At 40.5% G+C, this 27,697-nt stretch overlaps 1 protein-coding gene across 3 annotated transcripts; it reads left to right on the top strand.

Moving 5' to 3' along the window:
* Positions 1-1,340: 1,340 nt before the first annotated feature.
* LOC18446314 (Protein kinase superfamily protein) lies at positions 1,341-26,334 on the top strand. Of its 3 annotated transcripts, none has more exons than XM_088855262.1 (4): positions 1,341-1,762; positions 2,103-2,250; positions 24,728-24,990; positions 25,282-26,334. In XM_088855262.1, exons 3-4 carry the CDS (start codon positions 24,770-24,772, stop codon positions 25,943-25,945), a joined length of 885 nt encoding a protein of 294 aa, XP_088711388.1. In that variant the 5' UTR covers positions 1,341-1,762; positions 2,103-2,250; positions 24,728-24,769; the 3' UTR covers positions 25,946-26,334. The 3 variants fall into 3 exon arrangements, with proteins under 3 accessions (XP_088711388.1, XP_006856498.1, XP_088711389.1); XM_006856436.4 differs by having other exon boundaries at positions 1,341-1,653; XM_088855263.1 differs by lacking the exons at positions 24,728-24,990; positions 25,282-26,334 and adding an exon at positions 5,420-5,990 and having other exon boundaries at positions 1,341-1,653.
* Positions 26,335-27,697: the final 1,363 nt, after the last annotated feature.

Raw genomic sequence — 27,697 nt, forward strand, 5'->3', positions numbered from 1 at the left:
ATGACTTGCCTTTGTTTGGGAACCCTAAATATTTTGTCAGAAAATAGAGAGAATGAATAACTTGGTTCCCATTTTTAAACAAAGAAGTGGGTCAACTTTGTGAGGGGCACGACAAACTTGGGTCCCATTCCCTTTAGAGCGACCGCTGTATTTGAATTGTATAATGAAACTCACACCCGACCTTCGCATGTTCTCTCTCTCTTCCTCTGTCTTCATTCAGTCCTCCAAACAAAACCTTTGAATTCTTGTTCGCTGCGTTAAATGTATATCGTATCGCATGCTCGTGCGTCTTCTTTCGGCCGCAACAAAAAAACTTCATCATAAAGTGAAGGCAAAAGTTTGTATACTCTAAAGAATCAAATTTGAGCCTATCTCAAAAATTTCACTGTAAGGGTTGTTTTGATGCTCAAATATTTTTAAATTGATCGTCTCGACATCAAGATGCATGGACATGAAAAATAAATAGATTTCCAGTTTTGGAAATAATGTATTTTGTAGCATATTTTTTGGACCATCAATTTTCAAGATTTTCAAGTTTTTATACATACGTCAATCTACACTATTTCTGAAACTTTAAACTTTATAAATAAAAATGAAAATATATTTTAGGACTGTCAAAAAGATCTCAAGTATTGAAACCATATTTCTCAACACTATTTGAATGTAGGCTTTAATTTGATTGGTTATAGCCTATGCTCTATACAAACCGCACTCAAAAGTGAAACCTCACTTAAACATTGGTTAAAAACGGATGCTTTCAAGTTTTAGTTTTGCTTAGATTAATGGGTGCCATTGATGTAAGTTTTCACTAAGTATGGGTACTTAAAATTTTTGTGATCAGTATAGATTTTATTTTTATTTGTGTTTATGAAATTTAAATGACAAAAAAAAGTGTAAATATAAGAATATTTAAATTTTTTGAAAATCGACGGCTTAAGTAATGGGTTACAAAATGCACTTTTTTATAACTCAAAAAATTGGTTCTCTTTTATATGTTCATACATCTCGAGATCAAGTGATGAATTAGAGGGTTTTCAAGTATGCAAAATTTGGAACAAATCCTTCCACATGGGTTTTTGAAGCGCTTCTTACGAAGTGCACACCTTGTACAAGTCCCTTGATTATTGGGTTCGCTGTTATATATGATGTGGACTTGTACATAGACTTGCGGCTCAACGGTTTTTTTGGTGTGCCCTGGGCCTTAACTAAGCCGCATCCAAAATTAAAACGCGCCCGTAGCATCAGCCACCATTTGGCCCACAGCGACACTTTTTTCCTTCTCCGCAGTGAAACCCATCGCTTTCCCCTCCAGAATTCCCTGCACTCCCTGCTCAGACACAGAAACTTAGAGAGAGAAAGTACTTCCCTAGTTTGAGAGAGAGAAAGATTGAGTCCTTTAGAGAGAGTTGGAGTTCTCTAGAGAGAGAAAGAGGTGGGACTGAAGTCTTTGTCGTCATCCTCTGCTTTATTGTAGAGCTTCTTAAAATGGCGGTTCTGATAAGTACTCTGAAAACACAGGCAATCAGCTTCAGAAGGATGTTCTTCTTCTGATGTTGGTACTGAATCCCCGCTTTGAAAGCAGCGCTATTTATTAGTATTGAACATAGGCATGGCTTTTTGTACCAAGCTTTGTTGGGGGAGATCAACTAATCGGTATGCTTCACTGTTACGTTTGGGGTTTCTTCAGTGGAAACCTCTGTGGTTTCTAGGGTTTCTTTACTTTCTTCAAGTACGGTTTTTGGGAATCTTTTTTAGAATAATGGTAATGGGTCATTTGTTATTCTTTAGTTGCCTCCAACTATAGCTGTAGCTGGATAATTTGAGCATGATTTCATGTGTCTATCATTTTTTTTGGCTCTGTTTCCTTGCATTATATGTGGAATTCAATGATTCGTGACTGATCATGGCGTTCAATTAATCGGTGCTTTGAATGATCCCTTCTTTCATTGCATTCTTCTCTTCTTTTCTCTGTAATAATTTTGCTTTCTGTATCCTTCTTTTATTAGTTCCATGGCTTTTGTTGAATTTGAAAGAGCCGCTTTTGTTATCGTTATTTGCACTTGTGTTTTTTGATTCTTACATGTAGAAAATATTGGTTCCAGGAAAGGAGCTGATAAAAAGGGTACCTCTTGGAGGATATTCTCTTTGAAGGAGCTGCATTCTGCTACCAATAACTTTAACTACGACAATAAGCTCGGAGAAGGCGGTTTTGGAAGTGTTTATTGGGGTCAACTCTGGGATGGATCTCAAGTATGGGCTTTATTTTATCTCTCTGCTACATTAGACCCTTAGCCTGTGAACACATTATACTGTTTCATTTTCCTTGTTTTATATATGATACAGATAGATAGACTTAATAGTTAAGCTATTTGGAAACCACATTAGTTTTCTTGATTTGTCGGTGTGCTGTCAGTGGTGCCCTGGAACTGTTGGATATGCATTGGTTTATTAAATGCCACCTCAACTTGCTGTTAGGCGCTTTGTTATAGGCATTGAGAATAGCTGAGACATGATTAGCTGAGACATGATTGGTAGGCTTAGGATAAGTAATGGCATGTGCAAGCAGCACTTCCATGGTAGCGATTTAAGGAACTCCATGAGAATTGTGGAGATTAGAAACTGAGACTTGCCAAAAAGTGTCAACTACCAAACATATCAATAAAAGTATCTTTGGATGGTTGTATTAAGTATTCTTCATGTATGGGATAGAGATAATCATCTTGGTCCCTATGCAGCACTGCACAAAAGTGGGCTCCTTGTTTGATATTTATTGTACATATCTTGCATAGATTTTCAGCCTCAGGGATTTCACCTTTTATTGATAGTTCTGTAAGTGAATATGATTCTTGTTTTTTGAAGCCAATATGAAATATTTGATTCAACGTTTCTAGGTAACATGCATGGAACCGTCGTTTCATTAGAAATTCTGCCACTCTTACCACCGTTCACCTTTCTATGTGTTTGGAGTAATTTTGTTGGTTCTATTGGATATTGCATAAGAAATGTTTTTCTCAAGGTTTGAAAATAAGCCAGCTGACTCTGGAACCACCCTAGTAGGCTCAGGACTGCAAGGTGACCAGTCCGAGTCCATCCTGAAATTGGACTTACACAGTTACTGTTCATCTGAGATAATTTTTCTTGCTTTATTTTTTCTGGAAAATAAGTCAAATATCTCCCATTTGGATTGTTTTTTAATCAATTTATTCACAAATTAATTTTCTCCTGCTCCCTTCATATCTACGAACAAACTTTTGGTTCAAAACCATTTTTGATAAAAAACTTGCCATTTCAGAATAGGCCTGATTCTCTCCACCAGAAATCTTGTTTTCTTAATTACTCTCTTGTTATTTCACCGAATTGATTGAAATCTGTAACAAAAGTCTTCCTCTCTCATGGATCTTCAATAGCCCTATATTTTTGGTTGAATAAACAGTTCATTGGTCTGAACTTTGATCTATTGCAGAAAACTAGATTTGGAAAGAAAAATGATTGAATCTTGATGGTAAATAAACATCTCGAATTTTTGAAGGAAAAAGATTGAATTAAAAGCAGATTGTCACAATATAATTCAAATCAATTTAATCAAAGTCATTTTTCAAGATTGAATAAATATTTTTCAACATCTCTTTTCAAAATGATCATTTTCCTCATTATTTTTCAATATGTTGAAAAAAAATCATTTTTTCAATCTTTTTCAACAAATTCTGTTAATTGAAATGCACAATCAGTTTTCGGATCATTTTTCACCATTATTTTTATTCATTGATTGAAAAACAATCGTTTTGCAATTTCTTAGACTTTATTTTTTTCTTTTTTCTTTCTTCTTTTGGTTTTTCAGTGGAACTGGCCATCCAACTTAGAACTGGTGGGTGACTGCTTGGGCCCACCGTTCCAATCTTTTAAACATTGGTTTTACTGTAGAAATTTATTTCAGCATGTGAGGGGGGCCATTGGGGTACTTTTGGCTACATGAAAAAAACCTGCATCCAATAACTAAAATAAAATTGCTTTGGAGATTCTAAATAAGAATGCTGGTGCAGTAGAGATCAAGCAAAAAGTGCTTTGGAGTCCTTCACCAAGAAGTTATGATGGTTATACATTTCAAAATGGTGCCTATTGTCCTTTTTGTCAGCAACTATGTTGCAACTTTGTGATCACTCTTGTATGTTCTCTCATATTATTTGCATATAAATTAGGAAGGGTGTAAATATCATCCATACCTTTCGCAAATTATGTATATCCATCCATGAGTTATCCTAGATGTTTGATGAACAAGTGAACACACTGGAAAACTACCCACTTATGCAGTGATTTAAAAGTGAACCGCCCAATGCCTAGGCGGTATGCGCCCAGGCCTAGGCGGCCAAACTAGACGGGCGGTCCTTGGGTGGCCGCTTAGGCGGTACGGCACCCGCCTAGGCGCGCCTAGGGGCGGAGATGGTTTTGTTGAGGGTTGTTTTGGGGTTTTTTTTGAAAAAATATTATTTTTAAAGGTGGGTTTTAGGTTCATTTGAAACCTAAACCCATAAGAACTCATTTTAGAGAGAGAGAAACCTAAAAAAAAACTAGATTTTGTGATTCTCATTGGATCAAAGTTTTTCTCAAAGTTATGGGAAATGGATCCAAACATAACCCATTAAGATTAGATTTAGTTTTGGATTTTTTTAGTCCTATTAGAGGGTTTTTTTAATATTTTAGCACCAGAAAATATTTTAGAGGTGGAAGTTTGGAGTTCAAGCAATCAAAATAAGTGCAAAACTTTATTTTTTAGATTGCTTATATTGTTTTGCGATGTCTTCTTCAAGATCTAGTTGAAGTGGTGATGTGGATTGGAAATATGAATATAACCCGAATCCGAATGACAAAAATTGCATAAGATGCAATTATTGTGAAAATGATACAAAATATGCCATAAACCGGTTTAAAAAACATCTTGCCATTTTTAAGGGGAATGTTGCCCCTTGTAAAAATGTTCATGAAGCTATCAGAGAGGAGATTAACCAATATGTGAGTTCAGTAATACACAAACAAAATCCTTGTCATTTGGATAGGTCTATTTCTGGTTATGCTAGAAAAAGTGATCCGGGTTGGAAGTGTGGTTATAACTCGAAACCAAATGATAAAAATTGTATAAAGTGTAATTTTTTTGAAAAAGATACCAATGAGGGTATTAATCGATTCAAGAAACACCTTGCCAGTATTAAAGGGAATGTTGCTTCTTGTAAAAAGGTTCCTGAAGCTATTCGGGATGAGATTAGACAATATTTGAATTTAGTAGAACCAGAAAAGGATGAAATGAGCATTGTTTTATGGAATATCTTCTCCAGGTTCTTTTAGAAGTGGTGATCCCTATTGGAAGTATGTTCATAACCCAAATCCAAATGACAAAAATTGTATTAAATATAATTATTGTGGACAGGATACTACTGGGGGTGTTTACCAGTTCAAAAAAGACCTTACCTGTATTAAGGGGGATGTTGCCCCGTATAAAAATGTTCCTGAGGCTACCAGGGAAGAGATTCTACAATATTTGAGTACAGGGAAGTACAAAAAGATAGAAAATGATAGAACAACCAAAACTCCTAGGACCTCATCTTCACAGAGTAAGAGAGAGGTAGAAGAAGAGGAGGAAGATGCAGATTTAGGACAAACAGAGGAGAACGAGCATTATGTTGAACAAGGAGGTGACTCTAATGATGATGGCCTCAAATCTGATGCATATGAGGGGGCTTACCCTATTCCTTCTGATGATGATGATGATGACTGAAGAATGAAGAGTTGAAGACGCTTGACTTTTGGTGTTGACTGTTGATTGTCGAGTTCTAGATTCTATATTTTATGAATTTCTGTATATTTTTTTCTTCTTTTTAGTTTCTAGTTTCTACTATCTAACTCTTGTGTGTATGTTTGTATGGTTCTAGCATTGTATAAAAATATGGATTATGGACTATCAAAATTCTCCTCATTTATGAAAATATCAAATATGGATTATGGATTATGTGTTATATAGTTATTCTGTTATATTTGGTATATAATTATGGATAAAAATTCTAACATTTTTCTTTCTACTGGGCTGCCTAGGTTTTGGGCGCCCGCCTCGGCGCTGGGCAGCTTGGATCCCCACGGCCGCTTAAGTGCTGCCTAGCGCTTTTTGAAACTCTGCTCTTATATCAAAACTCCTTAAATATACCATGTAACTCACCCCACCCTTACAGGTTTTGAATTACTAATTTCAGTTCTACATTTCAACACTTGAAGTATGAGAAAACAATATGAAAAAAATACACCCATTTGATTTGAAGCATGATAATAATATTGCTCTCTATTTTGTCCTAATTTTATCTTTGGCCTTCCCAATTCTTTTCGCTACATTTTTATCTTCTTTAGCTTTTTATTTTATCTTCAATTACAATGACCGCTTCGTGAATTTGCTGATAAAGGGTGCTGAGAACTATAAAGAAGAAAGAGAAAAGGAGAAGGCGTGGGATATGTGAAGTCCCTGTTCTTATCAATTTCATCATTCTTTTCCTTCAATTTGTCCTGCCCATTGTGAGATGAGTTGAAAGAGTTATCTCTACGAGTTTCTTAGGGCTGGATGTTTCATAAATTGAAGACTTGATATTGTCCTTTTATGATGGTAATATGTGGTGGAGTTGTAGAAGAGTGTCCAACTTTGCCAGACGTCCTTCGTGAATGAGGGCCTTCATGACTTCTCTCTGGCCTTCTTGATAATGGAAAGGGACTTGCTGAACATGGTTTATTGGTTGGCAGAGCTTACCTATGGGGACTAGGACACCCATGCAATGAGATTGCAAATATATATAGTTCTTCTTAGTTTTTCGGTGGACTTATATATAAGAAGTCAAGTTGCACAAATGTTCATTGGCATTTCCATAGTCAATTTGTCTGTTTTTCGGATTCTTTTTCCATCTTGTAACTCGTCATTTAACATCCATTGTGTACTACATCTGAAAGCAACAAGAGTCACTCAAAAAGTCCCAAAATACTTTGGTGTACCGCTCTCTGCAATGCGTTCTAACTTGTTGGAATTTGACATTGATAACATTATAGAAACAAATATTTTGTCATCAGTTTGTGGCAGTGTTTAAAAATACAGGCTTGGGATGGAACTCACCAAGTTCCTGAGTTACCTGCGTGAGCCTTGAGTTGGACTTGGTATAGTTAACAGAGGAATCAGTAAGTTCTTTAAACAATTAGAGACTCGGGGTGGGTCCTAACGTTTGCTTGGCCACTAACCTGGGGGTTGAGCTAGTGTTCCAGAATGCGGATTCGGCCACCTAGGCACCCGCCCAGAGACAAGGTGCCCTCACCAAAATTGAACCTCTCCCCCCCCCCCCCCCCCCCCCAAGAAAAAAACAAAAAAAGCAGAGGCATTCTTAGGGCATGGTTTTAAAGCCTTAGGGAGTTTTTAGGGCAATTTTAGCATCATACTCCTCATGAAATAGACAAAACTGTAATAGTACAATCACATAACAGATTTACAGATACAAGTCTCAAAGAGATTTTGATTGATCTTAAAAAAGGTCTCAAAAAGATTGTAACTTGTAAGACATTAAAATGCTTGAAATCCCAAATGTCATTGTAGGATACTATACGACCCGCACTTCCTTCAAACGCCTCAACATAATGTAATGGTATCCAAACCTAGTTTTTTTTGCTTTTAAAAGCTCGAGGTTTGAATAAGTCCTAAAAATGTGGAGACAACTTGTATGATTTTTGATGTACTTGACCACCCTTTTGGCCTGTTTGCAATGGTTCCTAACAAAAGCAAAATTAGGATTTTCCTTTTCTTGTCAACAATATCTTTCATTAGAAGACTCAAGGTGTGTGCTAAACAACGCGACTAAAAAATGTGAGGATGTTGGCATTGAATTAAAGCCCTAGCACCCTTGCAATTGGCGGCATTGTCAGTGACAACCTGAACTACATTGTAAGGTACAAGAGTGTCTAGCCTTTAAGCGAATATCTTAAATATATTGGCTCATATGCTCAACAGCAGAGTAGTTAAGACCATTCACGAACATAGCCTTTCCACTTGACACGGCCATGATATTGATCAAAGACTGATTCTTCACATTGCTCCAACCGTTTGAAACAACAGACACACTATAAGTAGCCCAGTCATTCCTTATTGGACCGAATGCCTGATCTATTCTACTCCTCTCTTTATCAAGTAAAGTTGTCCTAAGCTTTTCGTATTTGGGGGCCATATAGCCCTTCGATGCATTGTTTATGGCATATACCATTTCGTGGAACCTAGGGCCCCTTGCATCATTAAAAGCGATGCCGTGGGAAGAACCTCGCAACTGCAACATCCATATCATCCCTAGCTTGCATATTAAACAATTGCGGAATTTTGGCCTAAGTGTGTCCTTTCCCTTTTCTATTGGCACTAGTTGATTGCATTAGTGAAGGGAACAAGGATTTGTCTATTAAAGTCATAGCATCTGTTTGTTTCCTACTCCCATACAACATTTGAGCTTCATTTTTCTCATGTTTTAAAGCCACCTACATTTCTTTTGATAGCTTAGAGCATGTTGAGATTCCTTTGGACATGTGCCCAAATTTTTAACCTAGAAGGTGAGCTCGCACACAAGCATAAGATCCAACAAGAGGTGCCTCCCTACAATTAAAATTGCATAACCACTTCTTTGTACCCCCAGACCCTTTTGTATAATTGCCAACTACAGTGACATATTTCCACAAGGGAGTTTTGTTGGGCTCCTCAACCTCATCTTCAAAATCCGAGGCCTCAGCTGTATCACCTGAGCCGAAAAAATCATCATAACCTTCCTCTCACGCCATGCTAATGCAAACTGTGCATTTGACAATGGTAACATTATTATTAAGCAACTTAAGGTCTTCCCCCAATCCAAGGCAGGAAATTTGGACTGCCCCGCCCTAATTCCGACCCAAGGCATGTAGCTTGAGTCCACCCTACTGAATTCCGAACCAAGGCATGCAACTTGGATCTGCCCACTTGAGTTTTGACCCAAGACATGTAACTTGGATCCGCCCACCCGAGTTCCGACCCAAGGCACATAACTTAAATTCACACACCCTAATTCCGACCCAAGGCATGTAAACTGGACTGCCCACCTAAATTCCGACTCAAGGCATGTAGCATGGATCCTCCCATTCGAATTCCATCCCAAGCAATAGACCATGAAACCGCCCAACCTAATTCTGACCCAAGGCATGTATCTTGGATCTGCTCACCCTAATTCCGTCCCAAGGCATACCCTAATTCCGACCGAATGCACATAACTTGCATCCACCCAATCTTATTCCGACCCAAGGCATGTATCTTGGATTTGCCCATTCGAAATCCGTCACAAGGCATGTAAAAATAGAGTAATAGAACCATTTGAAAAAAACAAAATAGATAGGTTCGATGTCATGGAGGTTAAGGGTTTTGCATAGCATTTAGGCCTTTCTATCAACACTTGTTTCGAAAAGAAGGAACGGAGGTTGAGAAAAGCATGTGCATACAGAAAAAAGCTCCTTTTTGATTGCTGATATGTGGTTAACTTGTACTTCTATCAACTCTTGTTTCAAAAAGAAGGATCGGATGTTAAGAAAAGCATGTGCATACATAAAAAAGCTCCTTTTTGATTGCTGATATGTGGTTAACTTGTACTTCTATCACTTCTTTCGAAAAGAAGGATTGAATGTTGAGAAAAGCATGTGCATACATAAAAAAAGATCCTTTTTAATTGCTGATATGTGGTTAAGGGTTTTGCAAAGCATTAACACTGGTTTTGAAAAGAAGGATTGGATGTTGATGAAAGACAATGCATAAAGACTTTATGGTAGAGCAATGAAATTCCCATTCACTATTCATACTTCCCATTTAAAAACAACATGTTCTCTATTTGTACTCTCTCTAAAACCCTTTGAACTTTTGATGGATTCTCTATTTGTACACTAACAGCCTTTGACTCCTCATTTAAAAACCACAAGTTCTCTATTCGTACTCTCTCTAAAAACCTTTAAACTTTTGATGGATTCTATCAAAAAGCCTTTTAACTCCTTCCCATTTAAAAACCGCACTACTCTATTCGTACTCTTTCTCTCTCTAAAAACCTTTAAAACTTTTGAGGGTTTCTCTATTCGTACTCTATCTAAAGGCCTTTAACTACTTTTCATTTAAAAACCTTTATCAATACATGTACTCTATTTGTACTCTCTCCCGCTAAAAACCTTTAAACTTTTGATGGTTTCTCTATTCGTACTCTATCTAAAAGCCTTTAACTACTTTCCATTTAAAAACCTTTATCAACACATGTACTCTATGCGTACTCTCTCTCTCTAAAAACTTGCAAACTTTTGATGGTTTCTCGATATGTACTCTATCTAAAAGCCTTTAACTACTTTCCATTTAAAAAGTTCCCTATTTGTACTCTCACAAAAAACCTTTGAACTTTTTCCCATTTAAAAACCAAACCATTATACCCACATAATACTCTACTTTCTTATTCGCTGCACTTAATCATTCATCCATAGCCACGCATCAGAGGATTTCTTATAAGAGTGCATTATATATATAGAAAAAGTAAAAAAAGCATTCATAATATATAGAAAGAGTAGAAAGGGCATTCATTATATATAGAGAGAGTAGAAAGGACATTCATTCATTATGTACATAAAGAGTAGAAGCATTCAATATATAAAGAAAATAGAAACAACAGTCATTACATATAGAAAGAGGAGAAAGTGCATTCTATATATATAGAAAGAGTGGAAAGAGCAATCAATAAATATAACAAGAGTAGAAAGAGCATGCAATATATACAAAAAGGGCACATAGAGTGCACCATATATATATATCTTATAATGGACAGCCATAGCTGCCCTAAGACTAACTTTCCATGTTATTGGGATGCATTTGGAGGCATGTGGGTCCAAGAGGCCATGGCAAAAAAATAAGCCATACGCACATGACCATCCAAGTAAAAAACCATGATAGCATTCACATAAAAAAAAAAAAAAAGCAAAATAAAATAAAAGTGTTCCATAATTGTTATTGGCCCTCACATTGAGGACCACAAAATCAAGCACCAAACATAATACCCAAAAAGTTGAATAGAGCCCACTGTTGCCAAACTAAACAGTGGCACCATCCTCCTCCCTCGCACTGGCAAGGGAAGTAAGAAGACTACCATATGGGCCCGGAATGAACTCCACATTAGAAGCATGGCTAGATGACGCGCTGGGGGACTTATCGGCGTAAAACCTATGAGCGCAGTTCATTTGAACCACTTTTACATTTTCTAATCGAGTCATCAAGGATAAGATCCCCTCCTTCAGCAGCTTTCTCTCCTCCTCACCAGAAGCTCTTAGCCAACGCTCGTGTACAACCTGTGAAGCCAACTCACTGATCTCGGCCCTAAGAGTTTCATATAGCATAGTGGCCTCTCGGAGCTTTTCTTCGGTAGTGGATTCAAATCCTATAGTGGTTAGGTAGTTGTCAGCCTCCCTAATGGCATATTGCTTTGCCTCCTTTTTAGTAAAACAAGATAGGCCCCTAATGCTAGGCCACGCATTGTGATCGAGGCTTTAAAAATTTGACACTGCGGAGTTCCGTTTTGAGATACTAGATAAGTAGGAAGTGGATCATCCTTTTCCCCTTGAGTTTAACTCTTGCAATTTACTTTTAAAGGATACGTTCTCTAGTTGGAGAGCCTTAAGAATAAGAGCCCTAGGAAATTTTTACGGTGGAACGCGGCTTGAAGGGGACCCTCTTTCCATTATGGTGACCTACAAGCCGGTAAAATAAATATAAATGGAGATGTATAAATTAATTCTGAGATGCATGCAATAGAAGCATGCATCTCAGGGCTAAACAAGTGCATAGTTGTGTTCACCATCAATATCTAAACAATTCAATGCAATATTTTGGAAGGCCAAAACTAATCATACACAAAATCATTCAATAAAAAAGGAATTAATTAAAATTCAAGCAATTTAAAAAAAAAAGCACAAAAAACATAAGCTCATAATAGAAACAACTCGCAACCATCAAACATAAGCTAACACGTCAAACAACATTGTAAATTTATAACTCACTTTAAACAAATACTTCAATACTCAGTCAAGCAGCAAATAAAGAAAATAAATTCAAGTCACATGATCAACAAGTAAAGGTCCGAGAAAGCAGTTATTAGGATAGTTACCCAAATCGCCCACGGGGATACCGATTCCATTTCAGAATCTCGACTTGGCTTTTCCCTGGACGAAACTCAATTTTGAAAGGAAGGAATCACGTTTCCAAATTTTTTGAAACGCGATTCCATTTAGTTTAGGAATAGCGGTTCCTAGAAACTTGGAATCAAGATTCTATATAGAAGACTTTGTGGTTCTTAGCTACACAAGAATGCGATTCTGTTTGTGCGAAACGTTGATTCCAAATTTTTAAGAATTGTGAATCCATGTTGTTTTGAATCAAGATTCTATATCATAGACATCGTGATTCTTAGCTACACAACAATGTGATTTTATTATGCGAAGCAAGTTCCGCATCTTGAAAAAATGTGGTTTGCAAATGAACTGGACAGTGTTTCTACCAACATCAAATCAAGTTTTAATGGCATGGATTCAAGATTCAAACACAAATGATGAATGAAATCCATTCACAATTTGTATCTAAAAATAAAATTTTTCACTAGAGCATGCTTCTGTGGCATGCATCTCAGGGTTAATATATCCATCTCCATCTATATTATTTTTAGCGGCTTGTAGGTCACCATAATGGAAAAGGGTCACCTTCAAGTTATGTTTCACCCCTCAGAATTCCTAGAGCTCTACAATTAGCGAATGTATCTTTTAAGAACAAGCTACAAGAGTTAACGGAGGGGGAAAAAGATGATGAACTTCCTAATTATGTTGTCTCTCAAAATGGTACTCCCAAATGTCGAATTTTTAAAGCCATGGTCACAGTGTGAGCCTGAACATTTGAAGGGCTCAATTGCTTCACTAAAAAGGAGGCAGAGCAATTTGCTGCGAGAGAGGCTTATAATTTTTTAACCAATATAGGATTTAATCTCACTATCGAGGAGAAGCTCCGAGAGACTACTTTGCTATATGAAACTTTGAGGGCCGAGTACAATGAACTGGTTTCTGACATTGTACATGGGTGTTGGCTAAGAAGTTCTTGTGAGGAGGAGTGAAGGCTGCTAAGGGAGGAGATCTTATCTCTAATGGGTCAACTGGAAAATATGAGGGTGGTTTACATGAATTGCGCACAGATATTTTACACCGTGCAGTCCCCCAGCGTGTCGTCTAGTAGCCGTGCCTCTAATGTGGAGTTCCTTCCGGGCCTGTATGGTGGTCTCCTTTCAGCCATTCTTGGTGCAATGGAAAGCGATGGCACCATTGTTTAGTTAGGGAACTGTAGGTTCTATTCGATTTTTGGGTTCTGTTATGTTTGATGACTTGGTTTGTGGTCCTCCATGTGAGGGCCAATTAAAATTATGGGACACTTTTTTTTTTTTTTTTATGTGGATTCTACCATTGTTTCAAAAAGCGTACCGCCCAACGCTTGAGCGGCCGCCTAGGTTCTTTTATTCCCACAACATCACTTTTAATGTTGCAAGGAGCCTAGGTTCCATGATATGGTATACGCCATAAACAGTGCACCAAAGAGCTATATGGCCCCCAAATACGAAAAGCATAGGACAACTCTACGTAATAAAGAGAGAAGTAGAATAGATCAGACATTAGCTCCAATAAGGAATGAGTGGGCTACTTATGGTGTCTCTGTTTTTTCAGACAGTTGGAGCAATGTGAAGAATTAGTCTTCGATCAATATCATGGTCATGTCAGGTGGAAAGGCTATGTTCGTGAATGGTCGTGACTACTCTGTCGTTGAGTATACGAGCCAATGTATTTCAGATATTCTCTTGAAGGCAATAGACACTCTTGGACCTTACAATGTAGTTCAAGTTGTCACTGACCATGCCGCCAATTGCAATGGTGTTGGGGCTTTAATTCAGTGGCGACATCCTCATATTTTTTGGTCGGGTTGCTTAGCACACACCTTGAGTCTTCTAATGAAAGATATTGTTGATAAGAAAAGGAAAAATCCTAGTTTGGCTTTTGTTAGGAACCATTGCAAAATGGCCAAAAGGGTGGTGAAGTACATAAAAAATCATACAAGATGTCTCCACATTTTTAGGACTTATTCAAACCTCGAGCTTTTAAAAGCAAAAAAAACTAGGTTTGTCATTATTGAGGCATTCGAAGGAAGTGAGGGTCGCATTGGCATCCTTGGTGTTGTGAGATGAGTGGGAGAGTCTGAAACGTGGGGTGGGAGACACTGAACACAGCAAGGTTCAGGCCATAGTTATGGATGAGGATTTTTGGAAAACAAATAAAATGATATTGTGGTTCACTAGACCAATATGGAAGATGCTCATGTTTGCAAACAACGACAAAGCTGTCGTGGGAGATACATATGAGCAGATGGATACAATGTTAGGAGAAATTGCAGTAGATCTATATGATGATCCCTTACCATTCCAAAGAGTGAAGACGTTAGTTGTGAATCGATGGGACCGGTCCAATCTTCCTTTTCATTGTTTGGCATTCCTCCTCAGTCCGAAGTATTACTCTCGTGAATGATTGGTTATGTCTACACCAAGGAGGGGTAAGAGGGTGAAGCCCCATCAACATCCATAAGTGTCTACCTGTTGCCATTCTACTCTTAACGCGTTAATTTTAGACGAGGTCGAAAGGGTACAGTGTTGCAGCAAATCAATGATTTCGTGGGAAATAGAGGATTGTTTTCCCTCGCAGCATCGATAAGTGATCAGGCCACTATGCCTGCTGTAGCATGGTGGGACTTGTATGTCGAGGAGCTCCTGAGTTGTATTCAAATGCAGTGAAGGTATTATCACAAAGTGTTAATTCTTCATGTGCCGAGAGATGCTGGAGCAAATAGAGCTGCATTCATAACGTCAAATGAAATCGGCTTAATGTTGACAGATCGGTGTCATTGGTATACGTACATTACAATGACATTTTATTGAGTAGATTACGAGCAGACTATGAAGAGCGATACAAGAATTGGGATGCTCATTCAGAAGACGATCACCTAGAGGATGACATAAAGGCATTGGAGCAGATGGATGCACACCTCGATGCCGATGACGACACACATTTACTGCCATAGTACCACCTCAAGGTCCTACCATTGTCCCATCTACTTTGACAGAGATTGATGATTTGACATGCATTTCCTCCTCTGAGAATCAACGCAGTCGGCCCTTGCCTACCCCCGCACAAGGAGGGGTTCAATCGTCTTCAGTGGTGTCACGGAAGCTCAAAGCTACCTGAAGGAACAAGCAGAGAAAAACGTAGCTATTAAGATCTCTCTCTCTTTCTCTCTCTCTCTCTCCCCCTCCCTTTGGGATGATATAATATATAACTTGTTTCTTGAATACAAGCTAACATTATCAAAAAAAAAAAACTTGTTTCATGAATACATAAATTCCCCTCATCCTTCTCCTCCTTTTTTTTGACCTTTGGATGATATAATGTATATGAATATTTGTTTCTCCTTTAACACAACGTAAAGCAACCAAAGGGCATGCATTTGAAATTGAAACATGCACATCACTATTCGATAGGAACATGTGAACACCATAGAGGGCATTAATGAACTATAAGAGTGTTTTTTTAACTAAAAAAATTACATTTTGCCTCAAAATTAAATTTGCTCAAACTTTACTTCAACGCTAATACGTTTTTTTATTTTTTAAAGGATTACATTTCGTCGCCCAAGTTAAATGTGTTCAATCTTTACTTGAACAAAATAATATAACATGAAAGTAATGTGTGAGTAGGGAGAGTGGAAATCCTCTGACATGTGCTGAAGGATGAATGAGCGTGACATTTATGAGAGCATGAGAGGATTTGAAGTTGTTGCACACAGAATTAATATCGAAATGTTAAATATGGGGAATATGTGAAATGTTTTATTTTCTTGTTTTCTAATTTCTATCCTTGTATTCGAATTCCAATTACTTTTTAACAACTCTCACTTAGAATAAATATTACTAAAAAAAATTGTTGCTTCAAATTTAATAATTTTTGGTAAATGATGTGGCCGCAAATGTAATATTGTTTAATATATGATGGGTACCGGATATGCTACCACTGCTTTTCTTCAAGTAGAAAAAGTGGATAAGAATATGAGCAAAGTGCCATGTGGTATGAAACTCTATTCCAACACGGTTCTAATCGCATCGGATCGCGATTCCAGAATCTACTAAACTATGTAGGGTCATGTGTGATTCCATATAAGTATGAAACTCTATTCCAACATGAAGGAACATTGATTCTTATAAATAGGAAACACGATTCCTAATTTATTGGAACGCGATTCTGATATAGTGTGAATCATATTTTGTAAATTTGAATCGTACGGACAGCGATTTCAAGATTCGGAAACTTCTAATACACGCGATTCCGATTCCTGAAACAATTTAGAATGACAGGTGTTTCCAACAACTATGGTGTAGAGTCTCTTGTACAGTCTCATTTTTGTAGAGAAAAAAAATCACACATTGTAAATCAATGTTTACACTAAAGAAATACCATTATTGATTCAAGAAGAGAAATGTATAATGAGCATGCAAGCAATGCTGCTTTGGACTATGAACTAATGTATCCAATCTGCTCACTGATGTATACCCAGTATTTTCAACTCCCCTGGTGTTGTTGGCCCCTAACGAAATTGGGAAAAGAGTTAAATAGAATGTGCATATAGACTATGAATGGTGGAAAAACAACAATGCTTTTGTGGCTACCTTCCAAGACAGCAATGAATTTAAAACCTAACCAACTATCCAGCTAAGATGTTTCCCAGTGTTATGTGGGTCTTCTGAAAATAGCTACATCTCAATGTGGCTGACATTATTCTTTTGTTGTGCATTACGCTTATCTTTTATTCGATTATCTTCATGTCCAGTTATATTTCTTTTGTGTTCTTGAAATCCGCAAAACCTGATTCTGTTTCACACCCTATTGTATTGTTTATATGGATATCATATTTAATATGCCTAGGCATATGAGCATCACGAGGCATGTCATATTGTCCTCCTCCCCCCCCCCCGCACTTCTTATGAAATAATGATTTTTCATAATGAGAGAAAGCCTAAAATAGGCAGAGGATGAAAAATTGTTCACCACATTATCTAAGAGAAACAAAGAAGGTGGAAATACAGTTCAAATATCGTCCAAATAGATTTTGATCGATGTTGCAATGAAAAAGGATAGCACACACATAAACAGAAAGTTTGCAGCACAAAAGCTGAATAACCCATTTGTATCATGGCTCCATCCCATGTGTGCTCTGGTATCTCCCTCCCTCCTCCCTACGATACCTACTCCCATCTCATCAAGCCACCTCAGCCCCTCCTCCCTTGCGCTCCTTCTCCCCCCACTCTTTCCATCTTCGGTGTTGTGCATTGTAATTCTCCACCTCAGGTCCCTCATCGCCCCTCTATTTTTCAATCTCCTTGTCCCCACCTTATACATGGTCGTATGGACCCAGCTTTGAAAGCAAAACTCTCCTCAGCTCTAGTGGGTTCCTTCAATCCTCGTCGTGACGATGTCCGCCGCATCGAAAGATGGGGCCAAAAGCTTTGTGGAATATCAGACCTCTGCTACCGAAAACGCACAATTGGTAGAATTCTCTCCATTTTCCCCTCTGCTCATAGTGCCAATACGGCTTTGAACAACACCTCCTCGACTTTTTGTGGAGCAGCCCTCTCCCTTTCCCCATGGTTACAGGAGTTTGGGGCCTTTAGGTCTTAAAAAATCTGGCTCAGAGCCTTTGAAATCCCATTCCACACATGGACTTCTGAAACGTGTCGCTCCATTGTTAGAGCTTGGAGCTCCCTTGTGTAAGTCTGTGGAATATCTCCCCTTGGGCTTGATTCAACTGTTGGTTGAGTTTCTCAACCCGTCACCCATCCCTTCTTCGTTGAGGTGGACGACAGTTTCTTCCTAGTGCTGGTAGCTCGGCAATCCACCCCCCCACTTTCCTCTCGCCATGTCCAAGCTCTGGACCATGGCCTCTAGCCCCCCCCCGGTCCATGATGAATGGACAACGGTACAATCGAGCCCATCGCACCCGTCCACCACCCCATTGGAGGGCCAATCTTCCCGTTCAAAGCCTTAGCTAGCCTGATGTCTCTCTCTCTCTAGCTATCCCACCCCTTTCCCTCTCTGGTACTTGTCATGTCCCTCTCCCCCTTGATTGTTCCACATTTCCCACCTTTTCAAGTCCTTTTGGCATCGACACGCGTCCACCCCTTTCTGACCCACAGCCGTCTTCCCTTCACACCTCTGACCTCCTGTCTCTCTCTCCTCACACCCCTTCTTCTCCTTCCCTTTCAAACCACATGAACCCTCTCTCTCCATCTCGCCACGTAGTCTCTCTGCCGCCTGGCTTCCCACCTATCCTTTCCTTCCCTTGATTTCTCACCTAGCAAGACCTCCCTGGCTCCCCTGCCCACGCCCTTGGATCCTTTGTCACATCTTCCTTCATCCACTGTAAATTCCTCTCTCTCGAGCCACATTACAATTGACCCTGCCTCGTTTACCCCTCCCAACGTCTTACCCAGCGTTCGTCTAGCACCTTTTCCTCTCTCTCCTTCTTCTCCCTTCCCTTCTTCACCCGTCCCTCTTTCTCTTCCAACCCTTTCCTTCCCTCCCTGCAATGTTCCTTTCCTCCACCTTCGCCACCCTCTCCCTCTCGGCATTGGCCTTCCTTCATTACCAGATCGCCCAAAAGACGCTCAAACTAACGACCCAGCCCTCCATCTCGTAGATGCAAGCCACCCTTCGCTCCCACCAAAGTCGTCGAATCCCTTCGAAGATATAGAAGATTGGTTCGCATCTCCAAAAGGCACTTCCTGTCATGACCCATCTCTGTTGTTTTGTGGACCGAGCCCCTTACCCTCTGCTCGCTTTCCTTCCCTCCTCTTCCATTGCTTCCCCCCCATCTCTCCCCTTGTACTCTCATCCCTACTCCCTCCCTCATCCCCAGTTGTTCTCTTCCACCTCACTCTTCTCTTCTCGCCCCTCCCTCCCACCCCATCTTCCCTTACACCTCCATCCTCTAATTGGGCTTTTCTCCATCCTTCTTCGCTTCCCCCTCCCACCCGCCCCTCATTTGTCAGCTCCGCCCCTCTCTCCCCGTGCTTTCCCCCCCGTTCCTTTATTCCCCCTCTCTTCCCTCCCGACCCCCCTTTTATGGGGGTCCCAAAGTCTCTCCTCTTGCACCCCCTTCTACAATTTCCCCCTTAACCTTTCTTCCTTTCTTTCCTGGACCCAGCCTCCAACATCCTCCTCAGTCGGATCCTACCTCTTCTCTTCCCCCCTCGGCCTCCCCTTCCAACCTTCTCCTGTTACCAGTGATTCCGCACTTTCCCTGGCCTCGATGGATTCAATCTTTGTAGATGCAATGGCTAAGCACAGGGGAATGTCACCCAGGTCCTCAAGGCCATGGGCCTTCAATTTGATGGCCCTCAAGAGGCTCTCCAAGCCTTCCTAAAATCTGAAGTTTGCCTCAGCTCCAAGGACAAAGGAAGTGATCCAGAGCAATTTCCATCCTTGCTTGTGGAATCAACTATGACGGTTACCCCGTTCTTCCCCTGTTCTCAGACAACCAGGCTCACAAGCCACAATAGAGGTTTCTCTTCGTCGCTCTTTCAAGCGCACTACCCTCTTCCCAGGTCCGTCATGTTAATCCTCTACTGGAATGTCCAAGGCCTCGAGCTTCTGTCAAAGCGCAATGTGGTGTGCGATATCATCAGCCGTTACTTCCCCTTCATCCTCGCCTTGACAGAAACTAAACAACCTTCTCCCACCCTCTACGCTGTTAGAGAAGTATGGGGTCGAAGGCCATGTCAGTGGGCTGCTAGACTGGCAAAAGGGGCTTCGAGTGGCATATGGATTTTATGGGGCCCCTCTCTTTTTTCTCCCCTCCTCTCTTGTACTACTCTCTTGGTGACAGTTTTAGTGTCAAGACTCTCAGATGGTATAGTATTCAGTTTTCGGCAATCTACGGCCCAAACTCAGATAGTCTAAGGGATGCTTTTTGGACTGAATTAGACTATGTTGTCTTTCTCCCCTCCTCTAGGTGGTGCCTTGGAGGGGACTTCAGTGTAATGAGATGGTCCTTTGAAAGGAACTCTCTTTCCAAAGTTACCACGACCATGTCTCAGTTTTCTGACTTCATCTTGCCATGACCTGATTGACATCCCATTAGAAGGGGCTCAGTATACTTGGTCCAATCATTCAGCCTCCCCATCCCTATCCAGACTTGACAGGTTTTTGTTTAGTGCTGATTGGGATGCCACATTCCCAGTATCCCATGCTTTTGCACTACCCAAACCTACATCAGACCATTGCCCCATCCTTCTTGACACCCAACCTGTATTGCATAAACCCTTTTATTTTGAGCTACTTTGGCCCGATGAGCCGAATTTTCTCCATTTGGTCCCTCTTTGGCGGAGTTCCTTCTAGTCTCGGGCAGAGTCGGCTTCCTGTTCCAATGAAAAATCCAACTGCATAAACACTCGCTAATCGAATGGAGGAAGCAGCTCCTAGGTAATTTTCACTCCGGGGTGGGACTCACTTGAAGAACGTAGACCCTTCACTGACATGGAGAGACAAAGCAAGGCACAACTTTAGTTCGACTTTCCAAACCATCCTCAAGCAAGAAGAAACCTACTGGTATTAACGATCTCATGTTGGGTGGCTCAAGCTAGGGGACCTCAACACTTCCTTCTTCCACAAGATAGCCAATTGCAGAAGCCAAGACAATTTTATAACTCCTATCAGGATTGAGCTCAAATATCTGGAACAGCCTTCCGAGGTGGAAGGGGCTATTATCGACTTCTTCAAGCTTCTTTTCTAGGCCGCTTCAGACCTAAACCCTCTTTGGAGGATCTTTCCTTCCCTCTTGAGAAGGCAGCTTGGATCGAACATCCTTTCTCAGAGGACGAAATCCTTAAGGCCATCCACGACCTTGTTCAAGACCGGGCTCCTGGCCTGATGGCTTCCCTATAGCAATTGTCAAGTCCTTTTGGCCCTCTCTGCAGGTTGATTTTCTTGACTTTTTCACTGAATTTCAACTGGGGCATTCGCCATAAGGCTCTCAATGCCGCCTTCATCACCTTTGTCCCTAAGAGCGAAGGGGCTGAGGAACTCAAAGATTTCAGGTCCATTAGCCTAATCAACAGCATTTACAAAATCCTCTCTAAAGTTCTACCCTCCGCCTAAGAGAAGTGCTAAGATTAGTCATCTCCCCTCAACAAGGAGCCTTTGTCAAGGATCGTCAAATCCTTGATAGTGCATTTGTCGCCCACGAATGCATCCATTCGGGGCAACTTTCCAAATCCCCGGGCTTGGTTATCAAGCTAGATGGGGAGAAGGCTTACGACCGTGTAGACTGGTCAATCCTAGGCGAACCCTTGCTAGGATGGGCTTTGGCCTCCGATGGTGAAAGTGGATTCATGGCTGCATTTTCAATGTCCATTTTACCATTCTCATCAACGAGCCCTTCTATTCAATACGCAGACGACTACCTTGTCTTCTGCAATGCCAATGCCCAGGAAGTTGACACCCACAATTTCTCAAATGTTTCAAGTGGGCAACAGGGTTCAGAGGGAACATGGACAAGTCTAAGATGATGGGGTTGGCTCTCGACCCCCACATCATTCAGGAGTTGACTGAAAGATGGGGTAGTTTAGCCGATAACCTCACCTCAACCTACCTTGGACTTCCACTCTACCCTGGGAAGCCTAAGCTCAGTCAGTGGGCTCACCTTATCGATAAGTTTGACCAAACATTCGCTGCTTGGAAGGGTCGGTCTCTCTTCTCGGCTGGTAGAGCTACCCTTATTAAGGCAATTCTATCCAACGTGCCCTTATATCAAATGTCCCTCTTCCTTATGCTGGCCTCAGTTGGATCTCGACTCGCGCAGCTTATGCAAAACTTCTTGTGGGCCAGTGATGACAATAAGCACAAATATCACCTTATCTCCTGGGACAAAATTTGTCTCCCTCGCTCCATAGTTGGTCTAGGCATTTGTCGCCTCAAATACGTCAATTTTGCTTTGCTTGCGAAGTGATGGTGGCTGTATGCCACCCATGATAACCACCTTTGAAAGGCAGTATTGCATAACAAATATCGCCTCCACTCTGATTCTTGGCTGCCCAATTGCTGAGCCAATAGTACATCCGTGGGCATCTGGAGGACTCTTCTCTCCATTCTTCACCTTTTCAAAAGAAACACTAGACTCCACCCTAGAAGGGGTCTCGGTTGAGCTTCTGGTATGACCTGTGGATAGGCCAAACCCCCCCTCAAGGATCAATTCCCATCCCTTTTCGTATTTGCCCTCAACCAACAAGCCACCATTGAAGACCAATTCCCTACTATTGGGTCAGCTAGAGCCTGGAGCCCAACCTTCAGAAGACCTCAATCTGATCCCTCCTTCGCTCTTCTTTCCTTCCTCCACACAGCGAAGATAGCATCATTTGGTGCCCATCTCCTTCAGGAACCTTTTCACTCTCCTTCTATAAAAAGCTCCTCGATCCCCCTACCTTTCCGCATGCCTCCACATCTACTATGGCCAAGTCCTGGAACTCCTTTGCTCCCCCCAAAATCAAGATTTTCAACTGGCTGGCCCTCTTCGAGAGAGTCCTCACAGTCGATCAACTCCAGAGAAGGGGTTTGCCATTACCTAACCGTTGTGTCAGCTGTAAGGCTTCCAAAGAGACCAATGTCCATTTGTTCATCCTATGTCCTATTGCATTCTGTCTGTGGGGAGCCCTCCTTTAATTGTTTCAGTGGCAATGGGTAACCCCCAGCACAATCCCCCAACGTTTTTCCTCTCTCTCCCATCTCCCCTGGCCCAAATCAGGTATCCTACTCTGGAAAGCGGCAGTAGCGACTCTGCTTTGGACCATTTGGATTGAATGCAACCGACGAATATTCCGTGGAGAGAGTTCCTTCCCACCAGCCTTATTCGAGAAGATCAAGTTGGCTGCAATCTTTTGGTCTTTCAATCACAAGACCTTTAAGGGCTTCCTCCCCTCTGCCTTTCACATGGATTGGGTGGCCATGCTCTAACTTAGCCGGCATCAAATTCCCCGTGCTTCAATGTGGCATCCACCTGAACCTGGCTTGGTCAAATTGGACTTTGATGGTTGCTCCCTAGGCAACCCTGGTCCTGCCGGCATTGGTGGCCTATTCAAGAATCATGAAGGAACTGTCTATCCTCCTCCTCTAAACACATCAGCCACTCAGATTCCCAAACTGCTGAGGTTCTTGCTCTTCTTGAAGGCCTTAAACTTTTCGATCCCTCATGGGGCACAGGATTGATAGCAGAAGGTGACTCTAGCAATGTCCTTACCTGGGCCTCGGGCTCTGGATCTTGTCCCTAGCCTCGATCTTTGAAGAAATTACAGTTGCAAAGGCACTATAAACGTCAGTGACTGAGAATTTCTTGCAAGCTCAGTCTATATTTCTGAGCAGTTTTTGGCACTTCTTCCCTCTTTGCTGTTTTCTTTACACCATTGGATGCCTCTGTATAGTGCTCCCACTCAGTGGGATAGTGAGGCACATATGGCGAGAAAGTAACTCATATGTGTGATACACTTGCAAAGGTGGGCACTATAAATGTCAGTGACTGAGAATTTCTTGCAAGCTCAGTCTATATTTCTGAGCAGTCTTTGGCACTTCATCCCTCTTTTCTTTACACCATTGGACGCCTTTGCATGGTGCTCCCACTCAGTGGGCTACCATTTTTTTTACTGGACAGAGTCTCCACTCCTCAGAGACTCAATTTTGTGCTATTCTTTCCTTTTAATGCAACAGTTAACTTCATAAAAAAAAAATATTATCCAAATAAAAAATTTGTTCCAACGTCCAACTCCACAAGTTAGATTTATAACATGTGGATGACCTTATTAGTTTTCCTTGGAATGTGTCATATCCAAGGGCTAGCACCAGACCTTATTAGGACCTGCCTACATTAGGAGAGTCGCCATATCTTGTAACTGGTTTTGGGAACCTTATGCTCAAATGTGCGTGCTGGCTTTTTTCGAATTATGCCTCAATGTTCTGCAGATGAATCATGTTCATTTTCTTTATTTTTGTTTGGGACCATGAGATTGCAGTCTACATCTTATGGTGCAACATTAATTGCTTCAATCCAGTGGGTAATGTGGTTCACCCTATTCAGGTATACCTTTGAAATTGCTTTATTCTTAGATTTGTGAAAGTAAATCAGAAGAGTTTTCATTATTCCTCATTTTGCTTCAAGTAATTGCTTTTTCTTGGCTAGAATGGCTTGGAGGTACCTGCCCTATGTATTACTATCGTAAACTAAAGTAAATTTTCAGGACCAAGACTTTAACATGTTACAAAAAGATGTATGCAACTAGAGGTCTAGTTGCACCTTCTCTCTTCCATGAGGCGAGAGGCTGTGGCGGCCGTTATATTATACTCCTCTGGCTCTTACACACTCCTAACTTGACTCTCACCACCCTGTAGTGGAATTTCCATTTACGTACATTTTATCCATTTCCTCATTAGAATGTAACAATGTCTGTTGCCCTTCAATTTTTTTTATGTCCTTCAATTTGGTGATTTTCCATTCACTGTCAGTGGATTATGTTCTGTGCAGATTGCTGTAAAAAGGCTGAAGGTCTGGAGCACCAAAGCTGACATGGAATTTGCAGTTGAGGTTGAGATCTTGGGTAGAGTCCGGCACAAAAACTTGCTCAGCTTACGAGGCTATTGTGCAGAAGGACAGGAACGACTTATTGTTTACGATTACATGCCCAATCTGAGCTTACTCTCACATCTTCATGGCCAACATTCAGCCGAAGGCCTTCTTGACTGGCACAAGAGAATGCAGATTGCAATAGGAGCAGCAGAGGGAATTGTGTATGTTACTAGAGAACCTTATACATCACGCAAAGTATAGAAAAACCCAACTGACTATTGGGAGAGTCTATTAGTTGATCATTCATCCATTGAAGTGATAAATAAGGATGGTCAGACTGCAATGCCTTCATTGAAGTGCATTCTGGGAGTCCTACCCTGAGCATCACTGTCAATCACTTCAATCGACAGTGATGACCCAATTCATTATGATTGTTCCGTAGCACATTGGATTAAAATATAATTTACTCTTACGTTACCTGAACTTTTAATCTAATTAATCATATTTTTCAGATATCTTCACCACCATGCGACACCCCATATAATTCACAGGGATATTAAGGCCAGTAATGTGCTGCTAGATTCAAATTTCGAAGCACAGGTTGCCGATTTTGGCTTTGCCAAACTGATCCCTGATGGCGCTACCCATGTTACAACACGAGTAAAAGGCACTCTTGGCTACCTTGCCCCTGAATATGCCATGTTTGGGAAGGCATCAGAGAGTTGTGATGTTTATAGCTTTGGCATTCTTTTACTTGAGCTTGCTAGTGGAAAGAAACCAATTGAGAAACTGGGAGCTTCAATGAAGCGCACCATTGTGGATTGGGCTCTTCCATTGGCTCGAGAGAGAAGGTTCCACGAGATAGTGGATCACAAGCTCAATGGCAAATACAAAGAGGAAGAATTGAGACGGTTGGTGCTTGTTGCACTTCTTTGTGCTCAAAGTGGGTCTGAGAAGAGACCTACGATGCTTGAGGCAGTTGACTATCTCAAAGGGGAGGCAAAAGAGAAGTTTGCAAACTTGGAGAACCATGAGCTTTTCAACCCAGAGAATCAGAAGAGTGCAGGTTATGCAGAAGGATTATCAGGTACAGATGAGAGCTCCGAGTTTATCTTGGATGATAAAGAGTTAAGAGGAGCTGCTCATTCTGGAACTGAGGCAGGACACTTAAGCTAAGCGTCCACACTAAGAAAACAAGTGTGGAGAAGTTAAAAGTTCCGCACTAAGAAAACAAGTGTTCGATTAAGATCTATAGGTTTTGTGTTTCATCCAATGTTTTGATATACGAGGGCAAGGCAACCAATTTCAGATCCCAATACTTGATGTAATTTAGCAGATTGTAACTACTGGAACAGGGAAATTGACTCCCAATGATTTGTTCAAGCTTCTCTGCACAGTGGTTAGTTTATTGGGCACTTTGTGTTTGTATTATGGGGAAGGTTTTTCAGTGGTTGGAGATACTTTCTGTTTCTTGAGGGTAATATTGTGGGTACCTCTGTATCTTTGAACATGGTATAGTTTTAAAATTTGGAAATGTATCAGGTTGTGAGTTTGTTGTGAACAAATGGGAAAATCCTTTTCAATTCTGAATGCCACTGGTGGATTGGAAGATATCTGGTGTAATAAGTACCAAAATGAACCAGGGGCATAGGCTCAAATTGTGTCAAGTAATAGTGAATTTGTGGAGATTTGAAGTGGAGAGAGGGTAGGTTCTAGTTAGAGTATTGTAAAGATAAGCAGCTTCACACCAATGTTTCCCTAGATTTCCATCTATGGTGAACAAATTTTTTCTAACAATGGGGAGGCCAACTAAATGAACAAGGGCAGGTGGCGTAGGTCCGTCCCTTGGCTATGAGCTCCCCAAATCCCTTGTGTTTCACACATGGGTCGCAAGGCACTCATGCCCTTAGCTGTATCCCGAATTGGAGTTATAGGTCGACAGATCGGAATGGCAGGGTGAACGGGCTAATTCTTTCATGGAATCAATCATAATATCCCTAAACCAAATCTCCATGTTTTATATATTTTCTTTTGATGATTTAAACTCTTAAATCTTCCACCAAACAAATTCCCTATAATTTCGTGCACCTTTTTTTTTCCCCAATTTTTGTATCTTTGTTTTTCCAGTTGGATCGACGATTCGCTGGATCCAGATGTGCCTGATTTGGCCGATATGGAATGTCCATAGGAGGTCGATCCACTTGGACGATCTGGGTTTATAGATACTGCTAGATCTGCACTATATGTGAAGCTTTAAATTTTATGGTTAGGAATGACAAAAGGTTTCCATGTTATTAAAAGGCTTTCAAGCACCGAAATTGCATCTTTGGACATAATTTGAGATGCGCCTTTGATTCTTTAAGGTTGATGCTTTGTACGAACCTCGCCTTTTATATAATTTTAAGATCCTTCTAAAACTCAAATCTATTTCCGCAAAATCAATTAGGATGTTTGTTATTTTGATGTTAAGTTTGGATGGATTAAAAGCCTCGTGCACAAGCTACAATAGAAGTCATTTTTGAACTTCTAAAGGTATTCTACGATCAAAAACTTCAAATTTTCAAATGGTCAGGTCATTTTTGAACTTCTAAAGGTATTCTACGATCAAAAACTTCAAAATTTCAAATGGTCAGGTTTATATAAGGTGCTTACGCTTTTCTTTTTGTTGAAATAAGTTGAGAAGTATTCATTTATATAAGGAGATAAACTCCAAAATTACAATTACAAAGAAAAAAAATATAAGGAGATAAAGTCCAAAATTACAATTATAAAGAGAAAAAATAGGGTGAGAAGCCCTACTTCAAAGCAAGATCAACCACCAAAACTCCGTGGATACAAACAAATAGTAAAAATCAATGACCCTACTCCATTCAGAAGCTTGGAAAACTCGTTGACCACTTGAAGCAAGGAAACCTATTCCACTCATAT

This window comes from Amborella trichopoda, chromosome 13 (assembly GCF_054954075.1).
Source record: "Amborella trichopoda isolate Santa Cruz 75 chromosome 13, AtrichopodaSantaCruz75HAP2 v2.0, whole genome shotgun sequence".
In the NCBI taxonomy this organism is placed as follows: domain Eukaryota; kingdom Viridiplantae; phylum Streptophyta; class Magnoliopsida; order Amborellales; family Amborellaceae; genus Amborella; species Amborella trichopoda.